A 17967-nucleotide genomic window follows, 5' to 3' on the forward strand; every position below is an offset into this window, starting at 1 on the left:
ATTCTTTATTGTCCAAATAAACAGTCAAAAAGGGTAACCGGTACAGTAGCTCACTCTGACACTCAGAAGCACCCCAACCGTCTCCTTGTCAAGCAGGTGCGCTTCAGGCCAATCAGAACCTCGGTCAGGTAAAAGGTCAGCGCGATTAACGAGCGCCGCGCCTCTCATTTGTCTGTTAGGAAAACAATTAAAAAAGAGGGGGAAAACTCACGGCCGTCTCCCTGAACGCAGCGTCTCCTGTCGCCTGAGTCAGCAGAGAGAGAGAGAGAGAGAGAGAGAGAGAGAGAGAGAGAGAGAGAGAGAGAGAGAGAGAGAGAGAGAGAGAGAGAGAGAGTTCAGGGATCCAACCGGGGAAAACAAGAGTCTCTCCAGAGGAGCAGAGTGCTGCGAGGTGGGAAAGAGGCGCCGCATCCCTGCTGCTGACGCAAAAGGTGTCGGAGAGCTGAACTGAAAGACAACGCACTGATCATTACTGTTTGATTACCTGTTTTTCTGCGGCATGAAAGAAGCCTCCTTATTTTCCTCCCCCCCTCCCTCAGCCAACACTACAAATTACACATGTTTTATTGTTGGTTATAAAATTGCATGTGGAGCGATAAATCATGCAGCGTGTAGTCTCAGTTGTCACATTGCACCAGTCTCAGTCAAGCGGCACGCTGCATTACAAATTACAACCTCATTACTGAAAAAGAAAGACATTCTAAATCATCTTCAAAGTGACTGACAAAACAGTGGGATTCTGCTCTCTATGGGCCGCGACTGAAATTACCTAATTTGAGATATTTGCATATGATTCTGACACGTGCAATTAAACCGAAGCGTGCTACAGATCACATTCAAAAAAATAATTCTCCCAAAATATTAAATTAGGTATAATTTATAAATGTTTGAGACATTATTACTTACAAATGTATGAGAGAAATAGAGATACATTTAGAGATGTGATGCTGATTACAGCCCTGAAGGTTCGGTTGTTATCGGTCTCACACAGGGTTGTGTGCCACAGCTCACTTCCCAGCATCCTTCACTCCTCCTGCATGTGGCTTCTTGTTCCCTCGCAAAACACACTAATCACACAGATCATGACCACAGATAATAGGAAGACAGGAAGTTTATATACAGCAAGTGCAAATACATGTGCAAAAAGCAGCATCTCCACAATAGTGCTTTAAGAAAACATTAGTGGAATAAAAAAAAAAAAGACTTTAAAGACTTGAAAATATTCGTGTGTATATTAAGTGTTTGATTACAACAATGCAGTAGTTTAAAAAGAGTAAATGTACGTTCACAGAGGTGGAAGAGTAATCATTTAACGTGACCTCTAATTAAAACCAACCGCTGTGGTTTTACTGCATGACAGCAAAGCAAAGTGACTTAACTGTGAGGTTATCAATGCACAGCACAACACAGTGTTATTGAATGATTTCAAAGGAGATAATAGATATGAAACTTCATATAGTTCACAGTTTAAAAAAGGAATGTTTCTGCTTTAAAAGGCGCTACGACAAAATCAGGCATAGTGCACATTTCAAATGGGGGGAAGTTACATTTCCATCTGGCTGAATTTCTACATCCGTTAAATCACCAACAAGATGCTTCTAGTGGGTCGCAAGATGGTTGTCCAGGTAACAGAAGAAAAAACTAAAGAGTGATAAACAAAATGATGTTTACTGTTCTGACTTCTATTGAATATCTGACTCTTTCTTATATAGTTTTACCCTTTCATGCCACATATAGACATGCAACCTATGATATTAGGTTGGGGATATATATATATATATATATATATATATATATATATATATATATATATATATATATATATATATATATATATATATATATTAAATTATATATATATATTAAATTTTATATATATATATATATATATATATATATTAAATTATATATATATATATATATTATATTAAAGGAGTCTCAAGAGAATGTTGGTAACCCCTTCATTAAATTATAAACAAGACAAACATACATTGAAGTGATTTATCCTGATTTCGTTCACAGTGTTTACATAAACATAAACATACATAAACAATTCAGATCACAGCTACAATCATGTTTATCACCGCTTTAAGAGAAAACGCCTCATTTCTTTGAGTTTGGGCTGTTTTTCTTTCAGAACACGTCGTCTTTGAGACCAGTGAAGAGAAAATATCCAAAACACACATGTTGGTGTTTATCTTACTGACTATCTGTATAGTTTTCATTGTTATCTATATTCTGAAGGCTTTGTTCTTATATCCTTTATAGCATGATTTATACAACATTATATTCTTAAAAGCATGGCGATAATGGATTTTTTTGGAGCTCTTTAGAGTATTTTCCGATTTATGAAATGATACAAAGCGATATGCAAAATGACGTTACCATGTCAACAAAAACAAACAAGAACTTTGAACTTGGCTTTATCCAATGCTCACATTTCTGGTCTGGAAATGTATGCAAATTAGCACATATTTGATAATAATAATAATTTCTTTAAAACATGCCATTTCAGAAAACATGTAATTAAAAAAAATAATTGCATTAATGCAAGTAATCAACGGGGGAAGTTTCATGGTTGCATCTCTCAGTTCAAACCTTTACCCTGTTCACCTGCAGGCCTCCTTTAATCCACTAATTCCTCATGTTTGTTCATATTAATCTCCAGCTTATTGTTTCGCTCATTGTGAAAAAAGAAAAGAAAGACACCAGGCAGAGCGTCTCCATACTTCTCTTAGAGTGGCTCAGCTATCGGTATTATTGAAGTGTCCATGTTATAATGGTGTCTGAGGTGTCGATAAGATATTTCCCTGTATCGCAGTATGTCATCATGTGTTACTGCTTATTTATCAGGCAACGTCTTGGCGTAAACAACACGCATTCTGCCTTTCTCTGTAAACGTATGCTAACGCTTCACAGCCAAGTTTACCGGGATTCATTCAGCGGGAGCTTCGGGGTGGTTTGAACCGGGACGAGCAGGCGGGTCCCGTCTTCATGCGTCGGGCTGCAGAGATCACTCACAGGCCTTTATTGTACGTCACAATCTTGCAATCTGTCGCCATCGCGATCTCCGGCTCTAGCTGATTCACACTGATCTGTGGGAATGGAAGCAGAATGAAAAAAAAAAAAAAAAAGGTCAACAGTGCAAATAGAAACGCTCGTCGGATATCAAATGTTAACGCCGCAGATGCATCCGTAAACTTCTACACGAGCCGCCGCTCGAAGCTTTGAAAGCGTTTCATTTGTAGCTAAATAATTCTTAAAGGCTTTAAATGTTCTGTATTTACTACTAATGTGCAAAAAGAGCCAATTTGGCAGATGAAGGTCTAATTTGAGGTTTGCGTCTCCTAATATTTGAACCAGAGACAGATGGCTGTTGGAGTTGGAGGCAGAATCCCAATCAGACATCTTGGTAGGTGTGAAACGGGGAAGTGGGACAAATTGAGTAGGCAGGGGGTCCAAGGGGAGCAGCGCATTCATGTTGCTTTTTAGGGAGTTCTTTTTTTTTTTCTTTTTTTTTCACCCGCTATCTTTGCGAAAGTGCAAAAAAGACTTGTGAGAGGAAAAAAAAACAGGCCCCTCTGTGGAGCGGGAGGCAGCTTTTCACAGGACTGTTGGCGACACATATGTCTGAAGTTTTTCTACCATATGGCTGTCTGAGCTTTCTCCAGCGGTAATTAAATCCTACACATTTTTAAAGCCAGAGCTGGTTGGCTTGTGTCAGCGAGTCATTTGGCAGAGGGAAGACAAAGAGAGAGATTGAGTTTAAAAAAAAACAAAAAAAAAAACACTCCATAGTCATTTCACAACTAGAATGACACACTGAGGCAACAAGGCTAAAGTTAGATCTCAGCCAGCGAGCCTGGATGGCATCAATGAAGGACGAGACTGGGCAGATCACGTCTCAGAGGACTAGGAGAGAGACACTGTGTATCACTACTCACACGGGGTTAAACATCTTTCTCTGGGCATTGACATTTGATAAGGGATGATAAGATGTGTTCATAGATCAACTTTAGACAAAGCAATGTTACAAGACATATAACATAATGTTCTATTGTATCTTAGAGGAAAGACATGTCCCTAAGTGGACGAGAAAGGTTCTTTGGGAGGAAGTACCTGGGACATCTGTGGGAAGAGACTGATGGCGAGGGGCAGAGCCAGGCCGAAGGCGGCGAGGCACACCAGACTGTGGACGGGCAGGACGAGTCTCCGACGTCTCTGCAGGAGAGGAAGCCTGGAGGGACACAGAGGAGACTTTGTTTACCTTACGGTTGACATATACCACAAACATTTTCAAAAAGCAGGAGTTAAAACAAATGTTTTGAATGTTAAAATACAGTATATTTCAGGCACTTCCTGGAAGAAAACATCCAACAGGAAGTGACAAATTTAGGCAAAGTATGCCCTCCATTTAAGCCAAGATGAGTCAGGGTTTTGCAGATAAACAGATTTGATGTCACAGCAACATTCCATCCTGCACATCAGATACCTTCATTGGATTATTAACCGTCTCTCAGAAAGACAGCACATTATGAAGTGAGAAGTTTCATTTCCTGTGGATCAGAAGTTTGCTGTTCAAGCACAGATTCAGAGAACAAGAAACTACAAAGTTACACCATCACATTGTATTACCAAGCTCTCCTTTCTGTTTAAAACCCATTCATGTTTACAGTTCAATCTTTGCTTTTGTTATCATTTCTACAAGGCCATGTGTTGTTGTGTTAACTCAAATAATCCCTCACAAATGTATTGTACGAAAACATACTACCATCAATTACAAAAGTCGCGTTTTGAACAAAACTGACTTTTTTAAAGGACGTTTTAAAAAGACCCATCTCCAAAAATATATTTCCTCGTCTCAGCCCATATTTCTCCTCCCTCAGTAGGATAATCCCCTCTTCAGTGAGTGGGACAGTGAACTCAGCAGGAGCTTGAGAAAGAGCCGCTCCATCTCTCCTCCACCAGCGCCGCCTCTCCCCCTAACGAGGAGAGCTACTGCCTAATGAGGGAGCTCATTAACACATATGGCTTCTATGGTTTAATTAGGCTACACACACACACACACACACACACACACACACACACACACACACACACACACACACACACACACACACACACACACACACACACACACACACACAAAGAGAGAGAAGTCAATGGGAGAAAAGTTGTGAGGTTTGAGAGTGATGAGGGACGGTTTGGGCACAAGTTTGAAAATCAGGTGAAAAATTATCCAAAATTAATGACACAATTTCATGCAATACTGGCTGCGTTAGCATGCAGTGAGTAGCATGGCTGCCGGCCATCTTCTGGTTGAGGTCTTACCCGGGTTTAACCGTTTACGTGAACCTCTGACACCGCGACTGAGCCTCCCTGTCGCCACGAGAAGACCAATTAATGGAGAGTATTAAAATAAAGAGTATTCCTGCTGACTCCAGTCTCTGCCAAACACAGAAACCAAACACTACATTTATAAATTCGTATAGGTTCTACTTGGGGCGATGTATTTTCCTGACAAAAAAATAATGAATAGTGATTAAATACAGTTGCGTTTGCATGAAGGCCACGAATTAATGTCTGGGAAAAAATAAAGCTTAAAATACGGTGCTTTCTGAACATTGTTATTATACCTTTTAATGTTCAGATACTTTCTACTCCTGCAGAGCCGGCTGCACTGTGTGTACAGAGGCTTGTAAAGAGGAAACAAATAAAACTGTAAAGCAGGTTTCTAATTTTGACGCTAAACAAAACACCGTGTGAAGAAGGTGAAGAAGGTGAAGAAGGTGGGGGTGATGATGAACATGAAAATGCAACGGAATTAAATAAAAGCCAAGAGGGCGTTTCTTTGTTAGCAGCGGGAGAAGCTGTTGTTGAAATTCTTAAAGTAAAGTAAGGAAGAAGAAAACTGCAAGTTAGCAAACATGGATGTAAACAATGCAGAATGTAAAAATACTCACATCTTTGCAAATGTGTGTTATGAGGTACAGTGAACCCAACACACCTCACAACCGTGAGGTCTACTTCTGGTGATAATGCTTTTGCAATTTGCTTCATTGGCCAACACACACATTCCCATGTTGTTGTTACTTCTAAACAGCTTTATTTTTATTCTGACATCACATGATCACCTGTATCTCCATGTAATTGGAACACAGCTTTTACGGTTTGAGCTCAGCCCCAAATCCTTTCACCTGCGTATTCAGGCTCAAATGAACACATAGACGTTTTGAATGTACTTATGGGTGTGCACCCTCTCACAGCTAACGAAGCACACGAAGGACAGAACCTGCTGTCACCGCCTTGAATCTGCTCTCAGCAGTGTAATCCATCATGGAGGGGCCACGCAGGGAGCCGTCTCTGTCCCCTTGTTCTCGCTCCATTGAGAGCCAGTGAAGCCGTCGTGGAGGAGCGCTGAGCACAACCCGCCTGCAACCACCAGTCCACCTCGCACTCCCCTGCTCCATCTCTACACTCCCTCCCTCTCTCTCTCTCTCTCTCTCCCTCTCTCTCTCTCTTCCCGCTCAGTCATGCAGCTGCCAGGAATCCCAAACACACCTGTGCAGCCGGCCCCGCCTGCTCGGAGCGGTCGGGACAAGCGCCGCCAAGGACTTGCAAAGATGGCCGCATTCCTCGGCAGACCGCAAGGCACAGTCGGGCCGTCGATCACGGGACGTCCGTAAAAACACATTGCATCATTAAGACATCATTACGGTCGCGTCACACAACACTGAATCTCTGCGGAGGAGGAGGTTCATTGAATGCAATAGCGGTTCTGGGGATGAAGGAATCCGAAATTTCAACTCTCCATTTCTGAATTATCATTTAATTGCGGGTTCATTCTAATGTCCAATTAATCTAACTTGTGTTATACCAGAACACCACTTTCATTACAGTATTAATTAACATTTCTAACTAAGAAAATGAGTCTTGGTCTCGTTTTCCTGAGAAAATATGCTCTTGCCCACATCAAGTGATGCATGTATTTGAAGCAGGCAGAAGTCACAATGGATAAAGAAAAGGGCGCCACCTACAGAAACTGAATCAGCAGAAAATCCAGGTTAAGAGAGACAACTGTCTGAGGACTTAAAGCCTTTATGAACAGAAGCAGAAGCGGCTCGTCTTGAAGAACATTTTTCCTGTCGTTTATCAGTTACAGTCTAAAATGAGTGTCACTCTTTTATGTCGTCTCTGTGGAAAAAGAGGCTGTAAAACTACAAAACAATGACCACTTTAAAGTGACACTAAAACAAGAACCTTATGATTATTACGCTCAAGTATAACTGGCTATAGTTGATATTTTTTACTGTAAATATATCGCATAAAAAGACCAAATACCACCAACTTAAGTCTTTAAAATACACCCAGGCTGCATATTAGAGGAAACAACGTGGAGCGCATTTCAAACTTAAATGTAATTAAAATGTAAAATGTATAATGTGGTTTCCTCCTATCCCTACAGGTTTGCTTCCCACACTCCGTCTTAATCCAGATCTCTTAGTAGAAGTGACCGGTTCATGAAAGAATAAAAGAAGTAAAGCAGTCTCTTACTTTTCCAGCACAGCCATGATGATGGGAGGGAGCATCAGAATGGGCATGGGCAAGACCACTCTGGTCAGAGCCGTTTCTAAAAGTGCCTGTCGCAAACAAAGAGATGTTTCGTAAACGAACAAAGCTGCAGCTGAAGACTTCACATGAGATTTAAAAAAAAAAATAAAAAAGCAACGTACATGCCTGGCGGCCACTTTCGACGTTCCCACCACGTTCCCATTGTCGTCGAGCACGCTGATGCCCTCCGACAGCTCAGAGTGCCTCATCAGCACCACGTTGCAGACGTTTGCAGTAGCTGTAGGGAGGCGAGAATGTTTAAAAAAAAAAAAAAAAAAAAAAAATGAAAGTATAGAGTCTCACCTCGAGGAAGTCGACATTTTATTAGTTCACAAGGTTTAAGATCAGGCAGCAGGAAGAGGTTCAGTTCCTTGCTCAAGGGTACTGTGGTAGGCACTGCAAGAATGAGGGCTTACATCTTGAATAACGGTCGAATCGTCGGACTGGTTGAACAGGAAGTTTATGGAAGGATGGAGAGGATGCACAAGCATTTTATTTTCCTGAGAATAATTTCAGAATTTCATGATTCAAACATCACAAGTTTTTTTTATTTCCTCCATTAATCATATAATTATTCCAAGATGAAGACAAAATATTCTCCATTTTGAGTTGACAAACGGTTCAAAGAAGTTGTGCGGTTGTGATAATAAAGTAGGACTGTTTCCTCAGATTAGCTGCACACATTCATGTTCTCCTCAGGACCGTTAATAACCTTTCATGCAGCACTATCTTCAGGTCAAATCTTATTTTTTTTTGTTCCAATGTGTTGACTTGTGACCAAATACCTTCAAAACAAATGGGTTTAGTGCTAATTAGCACATGTTAGCATGCTAACACGCTGGTGAAAATGGTAAAGAATACAGAGCAGTGACAGGTGCAAAGATGGAAAATGTGCCTCAGACTTTTTGCTGAGAAAAGACATCTGACGGCGTTTTCACATCATCGCAGAAAAAAACAGCTCGACAAAAAACACAGTCTCCGCCTCTGAAATGTAGCGCTCCACTGCTAGCAACGTTAGCATTTGCAGCTAAGGTGGCAAATCGCACCTGTTAAACATGTTATTGTTGTCATTGTGAGCATGTTGGCATAATGTTAGCTGTGCACAAGTACAGTCTCACAGAGCTGTCTGTAGTTTGAAATGTATTTTGCATATACTGTATATTACGATGAGGAGGACACATTAGTCCAGAAATGCCCTTTCTCTCTCGCCTTCTTTAGAAAATGATATCTTTTAGACATAAAAGACAATTTAAACTGTGATGAAAATACACATTTTATGTCATTGAGTGTCCTTTTAGAAGACAGTGGACCTCTCCTGGCTTCACTCACTGAAAAGCCTTCATCACTGCCATGTCATGTGTCCCAAGTCAGTCGAATCAGCAATGAACACCGTGACCAAGGTGACCGATGGGTCAACAAACAGCAGTTAACAGCAGTGTTGTCACCCTGTGATTTATTCACGAAAGCCAAAGTGAACCCAAATGTATGTTAATATAGATGGACCTTTCTCCTTGACTCTAATAGGAATAAGAAAAACTCATTTTAGAGAGTTTAGTGGTGGCGCCGGGAGCCTTTTTAATTTAAGACAACAGCGCGGGGAGTTATCTTTACGGACGGCTGCGGGGCTCGCAGGTCGCTTTGTGAGGGGAATTCAATTGACTGAGCAAATAGCTCTTTTTACCTACAAGGGATTTTCTTTTTATTATCCGGACCAATTAACGGAGGGACAGATAGTGGGATTTTAGCAAGGAATAACAAAAACTACAGCAAACCGATCAAATAATATAAAAAAAAGGTTTGTAACTCAATTAATAAAAGGCATCAAAGTAATTATAAAATTGAATCAATTATTGCCAAGTCTGAGCAGTTCACTGCTTAAATATCTGGCTGTAATTTGTAATTATTTAAAATAATTACATTTATGTACATTCTAATTGCCGTCTAATACCTCGTGGTGTACTGGGAATGTACTGAAGAACTTTTCACATAATTACGGAAATATTAATAATAATTAAATCATGATTAATACCTTCAAAACGACAACAAATTATCCACATAAATTTCTAGCGGCATGTCTTTCCCTCCGGTTAAGGTCTTCATAATCTAATTGAATGACAGGCCGCTGCTTGATTAGGTTATTACAAATAAATCCAGCCTTAAGTAAGCAAACAAAATGAAGCGGGTGAAAATTCAAACAGCACTTTACTTTCGTCCGCTTCAATTAGCCATTTTAATTACCTTATATATGGCCCTAGCAAAACAACAACAGCAACAACAATGAACAAACATAAATCAGGTAAATGAGGCCTTGACATAGACGCCACTTTAGGGGTAATTATCCAATTTGTTTGCGGCAGCAGAGTTCTAACAAGCAGCCAATTACCAGGCAAAGGCTGCGCTGTAGAAACCTGTTGATTTAATTAAAAGAACCGCCATGGTAAGAGAGAGAGAGAGGGGGGGGGGGCAAACAATTTAATTATGAGCCAGCAGCATTCTGGGACACGGGTCTATACCCCTGGGTGTGTGTTTGCGGGAGAGCGGCATGAAAATCAGCTTTGTGGCTCCACACACGTCTGACAGAGGGAGCTCACAGCCCCGCAGAGAGGACGGACTGACAGCACCAGGAGGAAACAAACCGCCGCCACGGCTGCTTCTCACACGGCGCTTTATGACGACCACGGGACAGTTTAACAAAAAAAAAAGAAAAAAAAGAGGTATTTATCAACTTTAAGGATACATCATGAAGACAGGAATGAATTCTTTGCCCTGACTTTGCATCAGAAGATACCTCAAAAACATCAGTGATATATACACGGCATCATAAATGCCCAAAAATCAGCATGCTAACCTAAAGCATAGGCTAACCCTAACTTTAGCATACTAATGCAGTCATATTAATGACTTTAATAATTGAAAAAACTAAATAAAGTATTGACAGACAATTTAAACCGGACACAATGGAGGTTTTATTTTGAGCATAGAGAAACTCTGGTCTCCTTATCCAGTCATTTAGTTCATTGTTGTAAACTCAAACATTTACTTAGAACTGGGTTTAATCCCCGTCCGTCCCGTTTAGTGAGCTCTTTGAACTTACCCACTGCTGGGAAGGGGATGAACCTCTGCACCAAAAGCCTGGTAGTCGGGCTGAAGCGACTGGCTTTCCGGATCAACACGTTCAACCCGACCTGAAGGAAAACCAGACGCACACGACACATCAGCCACTGACTGTGCGTTATGAAGCCATTGATGCACAACAGGATTTACTATTTGAATGAATGGTCTGTCAGCACAGAGAAGCACTGAAACAAAGAACACGCACACTTTTGTCAGAAGTGGTATGATTAGGAGAGAAGTGAAGATAAACAATTAAATACAGAACTGTATTTTAACTATAGAGTGCTGTAGTGAAAAAGCTACGCTCTCAGATAACATCATGTTACTCCAGCCTCCGGCTCTCTCCCCGGGCCGGCGGGGGGTCGTCACCAGAGCGGACGTTTAATTGGAGAGCTCCAGCCCCCCCCCCCCCCCACACACACACACACACACACACACCCCCGCCCGTCGTTCCGCCCTCCAGACACCCCGCGATTTTTTTTCTTCTTTTTTCTTCCCTGTGCTTGTTGACGTTGTCAAGCCTGAGGGCAGCAGCCGGATGAGCGCCCAGCGGGACCAGTAATTGGCTCGGTTTGAGCCCTGCGTCCACACTAAGGGCTGTGTCAGGCAGGTGTGTGAACGCGTGTTATACTCTTTTGACATTTGAGTCTTTGATGACAAAAGAAAAAAGAAAAGGTTCAACTGATACGGGTATTGTGACGGCTGGTATTCAAAGGTTTATGCTTGAGTTTGGCCATTTTCCTGTCAAATCAATTTAAATTATTGGGCGTTTGTCAGAAATGTATTCCTGTCAGGGTGGGAAACAACACGGTTGTACCGGTATATCAAGACACCCCTAACTGCAGGTTCCACCATCTTTTTATGTGGTTCAACAATCATCAACATCCTGCTGATATACTGGTCTTTCCCCGGTGTAAACGAAAGCGTGGATCAATAAGCGACTCAGCTGTCGTCGCGCGATGACGTCACCTCTTTGGAGTCACAGGGACCGTTCGGTTAGAGCAGAGGCATTGTGGGAACTCACAGCGATGGAGACCGCGCTGGTCACCGCGCCGAGGTATCCCTGGAAGAATTTGGAAACTGGAGCCGGCTACCGTGAGAAATGAGTAAAAAAAAAAGAATCACAGTGTGAACACATTTCATGCCGCTCTGTTTAAACACAAGTATGCATGCGTAGTGTGATGCAGTACCTTGGAGGCGTTCCGGTTGCAGTAGTTCACACAGGCATTGTGACTCTGGTTTAACCACTGTACAAGTCAAAAGAAGAGGAGCTTGTTGAACTCTGATTACAGCTGCTACATTCAGCATTTACAACATTCTTATGTCCCCGTCTGATTAATTCAGGTAAGCAAATGGGACTATGGAGGTTCTTGACCATGGGTAAAAAAGCATATATGGAATAGGACTTTTTTTTAATACACAAATGCAGAAGTAAAACATAAAAATGCTCATACAGCAGCAAAAAAAAACAATTAGGTAGTACACAATATCCTCGTCCAACACCCGACTCCTCAGCCGTTTAGCTCCACTAAATATCCTAGTGAGTCCATATGTGGAAATGAATATAATATTCATAACTTAGCTGTCAATTGTGTATAAACACCTGAAGCTGAAAATCATAGTGTTTTAGTTATTTCACATCTCCATAGGGAGCCGGTCCTGAGCACCGTATTTGATCAGTGAAGGGGTATTCAGTTGGTTGCAGTCTGCAACCTCGCCACTAGATGCCACTAAATCCGACGCACTGGACGTGAAATTGAAAAGATGTCGTGATAATATCATGTCACTGAGTATCACAGGTCAAGAAGTAGGGATTTACCTGCCAGAAGATGGTTGACACCAACGTTTGATTTGGGAGAAGGAGGCCAACAACCTGCACAAAGATCGACCAATAAGAATAAAAGATATATTGGAGGGACTTGGTTTAAAACATTGATATGAAAGCGTTAAACATGTACGGATGAACTTCTATGCCTTCTACATTTCAGAGTAATTACAATAAATATGACGACTGGATTTGCTTTACTGAAATGTATGTAAAAAGAAGTCTTACCACTGGTGTGCCAAAGGGGATGAAACCTGTAAAAAAAGAGTCTGTTCATCACCTTACATTCATAATTGAATAAGACTCTGATATATACAGAGCTTGTGTCCAGGACTATTAGTCTCTTTCTCCTGCCTCATCCATGACACTTCAAAATTGCCTTGCAAAAAAAAAAAAAAAAAAAAAAAAAAGGTGCTTTGAGACCGGACCAAAATACTTGTGTTTGCTTCTTCAGAGAGAGCTTCGAGAACTTCTCCGTCACCGTGGGAGAGAGGTTTTAATCAGCGCCCAGCTGAGTGTGACCTTTTTCAGGCCCGAGACAACCTGAAGAGCCCCGTTGAGCCGTGACAGTTCCCGGGGTGAGCGACGCCTCCGTGTTGGACCACATAACAAGCCCCTAGAACCCACTCCCCCCCCCCAAAGGCTTCCACACCAAGCTACTGTACCTGACATCCGAAAGGGCATGAGGATCTTCTCCCCCGTGTCAGGGTGGATGATGGCCTGTAATGAGAGCGTAATTACTAGCATCAGACGAGGATGAGCACTGATTTGGGTGAGTTCAGTTCAAACTTATTAGAGAGTTTTTTGCTTGGAGCAACAAAGGATCACTTCTTAACTTACCTATTAGTTTATTGTTTTCATCCCTTCAATGTGACCATTTAGATATTGGGCAACCTTCTAAAAAAATCTTCAGTTCTTTGAGAGTATTTGTACCATGTAACATGCAAGTACATAATTTTGCAATTACAGTTGTATGGACTCCAAATGACATTGTATCCGGTCCTGCATACTGGTACTGTGTAGGACCCAGCGACCCTTCATCATAGTCAGGGACTATACTTCAACACATCCCAGCGCAATCATCTTTAATTCCTGGTGCATGCTGGGTGAGATTTGGGTGTATCCACGTCTGTATTTAGAGCTTATAATCAGTTCATGCAATTTTAGAGATGTGATTGCTTTTAAACAGTAATATAGGCCAAAAGCTATAAACTGTAAATCATTTTCTGTTGGTTTGACCAACTGCACCTGCAGTTCAGTGACAGTCGGACGTCTTTCCAAGCTGGCACTTCCTGCTCATTAGCGCCGGAGCTACCGCCACTCGCCTGCCTCAGCGTCTTTGTCATTTCTATATATTCTAACTTCATCATTACAGCCTGTTTTTAATGTCACGGTTTTTTTCAGTTTTTTGTCCAATCTGCGGCATGTTTGTTAAACTTTACTATAAATACACATGAATATAAAAACAACAACACTGTCTCCCTTAAGGACGCTTCAACATGCGGAGACAGTAGGAGCCGAGGATCAAACCGCCGACCCGATGGTTAAAGAACGACTCGCTCTTCGCACTGAGCCACAGTCTTCCTCCGTCATGTTAACAGGTATGATTTCACCTTGAGTTTAAAGTCTGGGATAAGTTATATAAACTGACATAACAACCAGGGAAGATAGAAGATTGTTGTCATAGTTTTTGCATATGTTAGTGATAAGAGTGAGAGCGACAACAAGAGAAACATCTTACCTGCTTTATTTTTTGAGCTTGCCAAAGCTGTAGAAACAAATAAACATCTTTCATGGGGGAAAAAAACAACTTTAATTTGTAAGCAGTGTATAGTGGAAATATGTGGCTGCTTTTAGCTCCATCTCCTTTGCTTTTTCTAACCGTTAAATTCTTCACAGACACCTGCTTCTTTAACCCTTCTGTCGACCAATCAACACGCTTTGATTAACGTCAACTGAACTTTTTCTGTCTTTACCTGAGCATCTGTCACTCCTGGTGGCAGAGTTCCCCGTTTGAAGCGGTCGAGCAGCTCCACAGACTCCTGCAGCCGTTTCTGATTAGACCAAACAGATGAAAGTCAGTCAAATGTAAAGTGAGGTGAGGTGAGGGAGGTCTATGGAGGCTCAGAGGTGGTTTTTAATATTCCACTATTTAAGCCACACAGCTCAATGCTTGATAATCGTGTTTCACTAAAACTTTCATGCTGATTTTCAGTTGACAAATGAGTTTGCTAAAGGGTAATGAGCAGCTTACTGTGGAGTGATCATTGTCTAATGCTGAGCCAAATACAAGATCATGTGGCCCAATTTGTTCTAATGATCTTGCCATCTGTATGTGTGTGTGTGTGTGTGTGTGTGTGTGTGTGTGTGTGTGTGTGTGTGTGTGTGTGTGTGTGTGTGTGTGTGTGTGTACGTTCCTTTCCCTGCATTTGTGTGCCTTAGTGTTAGGTGTACACTTTTGCCTGTGCGCACATGAGGTTATGTGTGTGTGTGTGTGTGTGTGTGTGTGTGTGTGTGTGTGTGTGTGTGTGTGTGTGTGTGTGTATGCAAAATCATGGCCATCCTTGTTCCACTCTCGTCATTAGGCGCAAGTTAGGGCTACGCCTGGCCCAGCAGGGTGCAGGGTGCAGGGTGTGTGCGTGTGTGTGTGTGTGTGTGTGTGTGTGTGTGTGTGTGTGTGTGTGTGTGTGTGTGAACGTACACACTCTCCACCCCTCACAGCTGCCCCTCATGTCCACACCTCATCACATCCCAGGAGCCACTGCCGCTATTACTGTCACCAAAGAGCCCGCTAACAGCTTCATTACCCAGAGCACCAGAGCGCCGATGACTCCATGAACACGATTACCAAAACACAACAAAGACCCGGAGAAACATCGGGACAGAAGGACCAGAGAACCAAACAAAACAAAAAAGGTTTGACGCCAACAAAACCTCAGCTCTTAAAGGCATCAGCAGCCAACAGCCACCTTTTCGCCTTGCAAGTGCAAAATGAGCAGGAAGTTGATAACAGATTTACTGTTCTCTGTCTACTCAGACGGACATCTACTGCATGTCTGTCCGTCGACTTTCTCGCTAGATTTCATAACCTTTAGAGCTAATGCTGGCTACTTACGTTGGAACAAGAGTTGGCAACTCTCGGCTGGATTTTTCAGTTTTAATTCAAGAGTTTAGTTCTAGTTTCTCAACCTAGCTTTAAGACTCGATAGGAACTTCAATTTAAAAACAGATTAAACTACGATTAACATAATAAATAACTAAAGTTTGTGTACCTCTGTCACGAAGAGCGTGCTGGGGTCAATCACGTCCAGGAAGTGCCTGAAGCGACCAAAGAACGTGTTCTAAGAGAAGAAGGAAATACATCATACAAACAATATCTTTCATGCCACATTCATTTCTTAAAACGCTAACAGCGAGACATAAACCAAAGACATTTGATGCAAATTGTGGTCTTTAAGTTTGTGTTTTCAACGTGCAATCACTGGAATACCTGAGTCAGGGTGGGACCGTTCAGAAAGTCTTTCTGTCCACTATACAGGACAAATTAAATGCTCACACAAGCAGTCAAAACCTGACTCTGGATCGCGTCTTTAAGCAAAGAGAGGCGGAGAGATTCCAGCTGTCACGCAGTAAACAGTCGTTTTACAGCGTGCCAGCTGTTCTGACACACCAGGTGGAGCCCCCTCATTAATACCGCAGACAAACTGTTTCCTATCCGCATCTTTTCGGGACCCGAATCCACTCACACTATTTGCAATTAATTTCTATAATGACTGTGCCAGAAATACCTTTTCGATCATTTATTCATAACCGAGCATAAGGAATAATTTCGGAGATACAGCAACACGCCACGCAGCCCCCCCCCCCCACCCTCCGAACTCCAGTTTAATTACACTAACTGCTAATTTGGATGGAAATCTGGTATCTGACTCACTGCTGTGCCTTGTGACATCCTGAACATATGGATGGTTGGTAAAAACACGGCATGGGGGAACAGGTTTTTTTTTTAAATCTTTTTAATTAAATGATTCATCAGAGCTACTCCAACTTGACCAGTTTGAGCCAGCGCTGGTGAACAGTGGGAGAGAGGGGGCGCCTCTTCACCTGAAGGCTTCATTGGTGTTACACTGCGTTCTGTGACCCGTCAGATTCTGTGACCTGATCTAGAGCGTGTAGTCATTGGTCATCCTACAGCCTATAGAAATACTACATGTCAAAGTAATATTGATCACTCTCATGTATTATAATCGGTCTAATATTTGTGCTTTCATTATTGATCATGATTGCGTTTCATTTCAAAGTCTATGCCGTGAATATATCAAAGCACTACTTTCATATTTTTAAGAAGAAACAATTCAAAAGGTATGTAGCTCCAGCATTTATTTATGTAATGTATCCATCATTAGCTTATTATAGTAGTCACAATCAAAGGGCTGTTTAAAATTGCACTTATAAAGTTATGACGGCTAATCCGAGGTTTTTTATTAAAAAGTATTTAAGGGTTGAGAATAACCCTTTTCACAGCACCCTTCTTTTGATAAACTGATGGAAGAAATCATTAAGTTTAACATAACAATTACATTTCGAAAAAAAAATTAAAAAAAAAATCTCCAAAGCAAATTTGGAGAAATATAGTGGAGTAAAAAGTACACTAAGATATGGTGGAGTATAAGTATAAAATTGCTTAAAATGGAAATACTCAAGTACCTCGAATGTGTACTTCAGCACACCAACAGTTACATGTTATGTGAAGCTACTAAGAGACCTAAAGTACATCTGAGTCTAAACATACTTGTCCATTAAGGATTACTCAGACTAAAAACACACTACCCTGTGTGTGTGTGTGTGTGTGTGTGTGTGTGTGTGTGTGTGTGTGTGTGTGTGTGTGTGTTGAATACTCCTCTTTGACAGTCCGTTCAGAGTCCAAAGTTAGTGAACGTTAACCTAGAAGCTCGGTCACCGCTGAGCTTTCGACTCACAGCTGACCAGAACGCTCAAAAAGCGGAACAACGTGCACGTTTTCAAGAGTTGCAGCACGAGTTTTGCAGCAGCTGGAGCTCCACAAACTAGAACTTTACACTCGGACATGTAAAAGTCTGTTGAGTTAAGAGAAACAAACAAGCCTGGTGCTCGAAGTGTGCAACACATGAAGTAAAGTTAGCGTTCCTGTGGCAAACTTTTATCGAAAAAAAAAATGTTTAAAAATAAAAGTACCTGGTCGAAACGTGACCTGCCATGCTGGAACGTCACATATTCAGACATGCTGGCTGCAGAAACAACACAAATCTACAGACGTCAGAACCGCGTTCACCAACACTCAACGACACAACAAGCTGTCGCGCTGATTAGCTGTTCAGTGGCCGGGTTGCATTGTGGGTAATGTGTTTTTTTCCGGGCTGCGTTGCTCGACAGGATGT

At 41.7% G+C, this 17967-nt stretch overlaps 1 protein-coding gene across 1 annotated transcript; it reads right to left on the reverse strand.

The window, feature by feature from the left end:
- Window positions 1-1987: 1987 nt before the first annotated feature.
- sfxn5a (sideroflexin 5a) lies at window positions 1988-17882 on the reverse strand. Its single transcript, XM_068717575.1, has 14 exons — window positions 17765-17882; window positions 15823-15891; window positions 14527-14604; window positions 14292-14318; window positions 13216-13270; window positions 12779-12804; window positions 12545-12598; window positions 11916-11972; window positions 11750-11815; window positions 10706-10796; window positions 7734-7849; window positions 7555-7640; window positions 4120-4237; window positions 1988-3095 (listed from the first exon to the last, which is right to left on the reverse strand). Exons 1-14 carry the CDS (start codon window positions 17810-17812, stop codon window positions 3018-3020), a joined length of 969 nt encoding a protein of 322 aa, XP_068573676.1. The 5' UTR covers window positions 17813-17882; the 3' UTR covers window positions 1988-3017.
- Window positions 17883-17967: the final 85 nt, after the last annotated feature.

This window comes from Cebidichthys violaceus, unplaced genomic scaffold (assembly GCF_023349555.1).
Source record: "Cebidichthys violaceus isolate CVI_PGR_0920_01 unplaced genomic scaffold, fCebVio1.0.p SCAF_22, whole genome shotgun sequence".
Taxonomy (NCBI): domain Eukaryota; kingdom Metazoa; phylum Chordata; class Actinopteri; order Perciformes; family Stichaeidae; genus Cebidichthys; species Cebidichthys violaceus.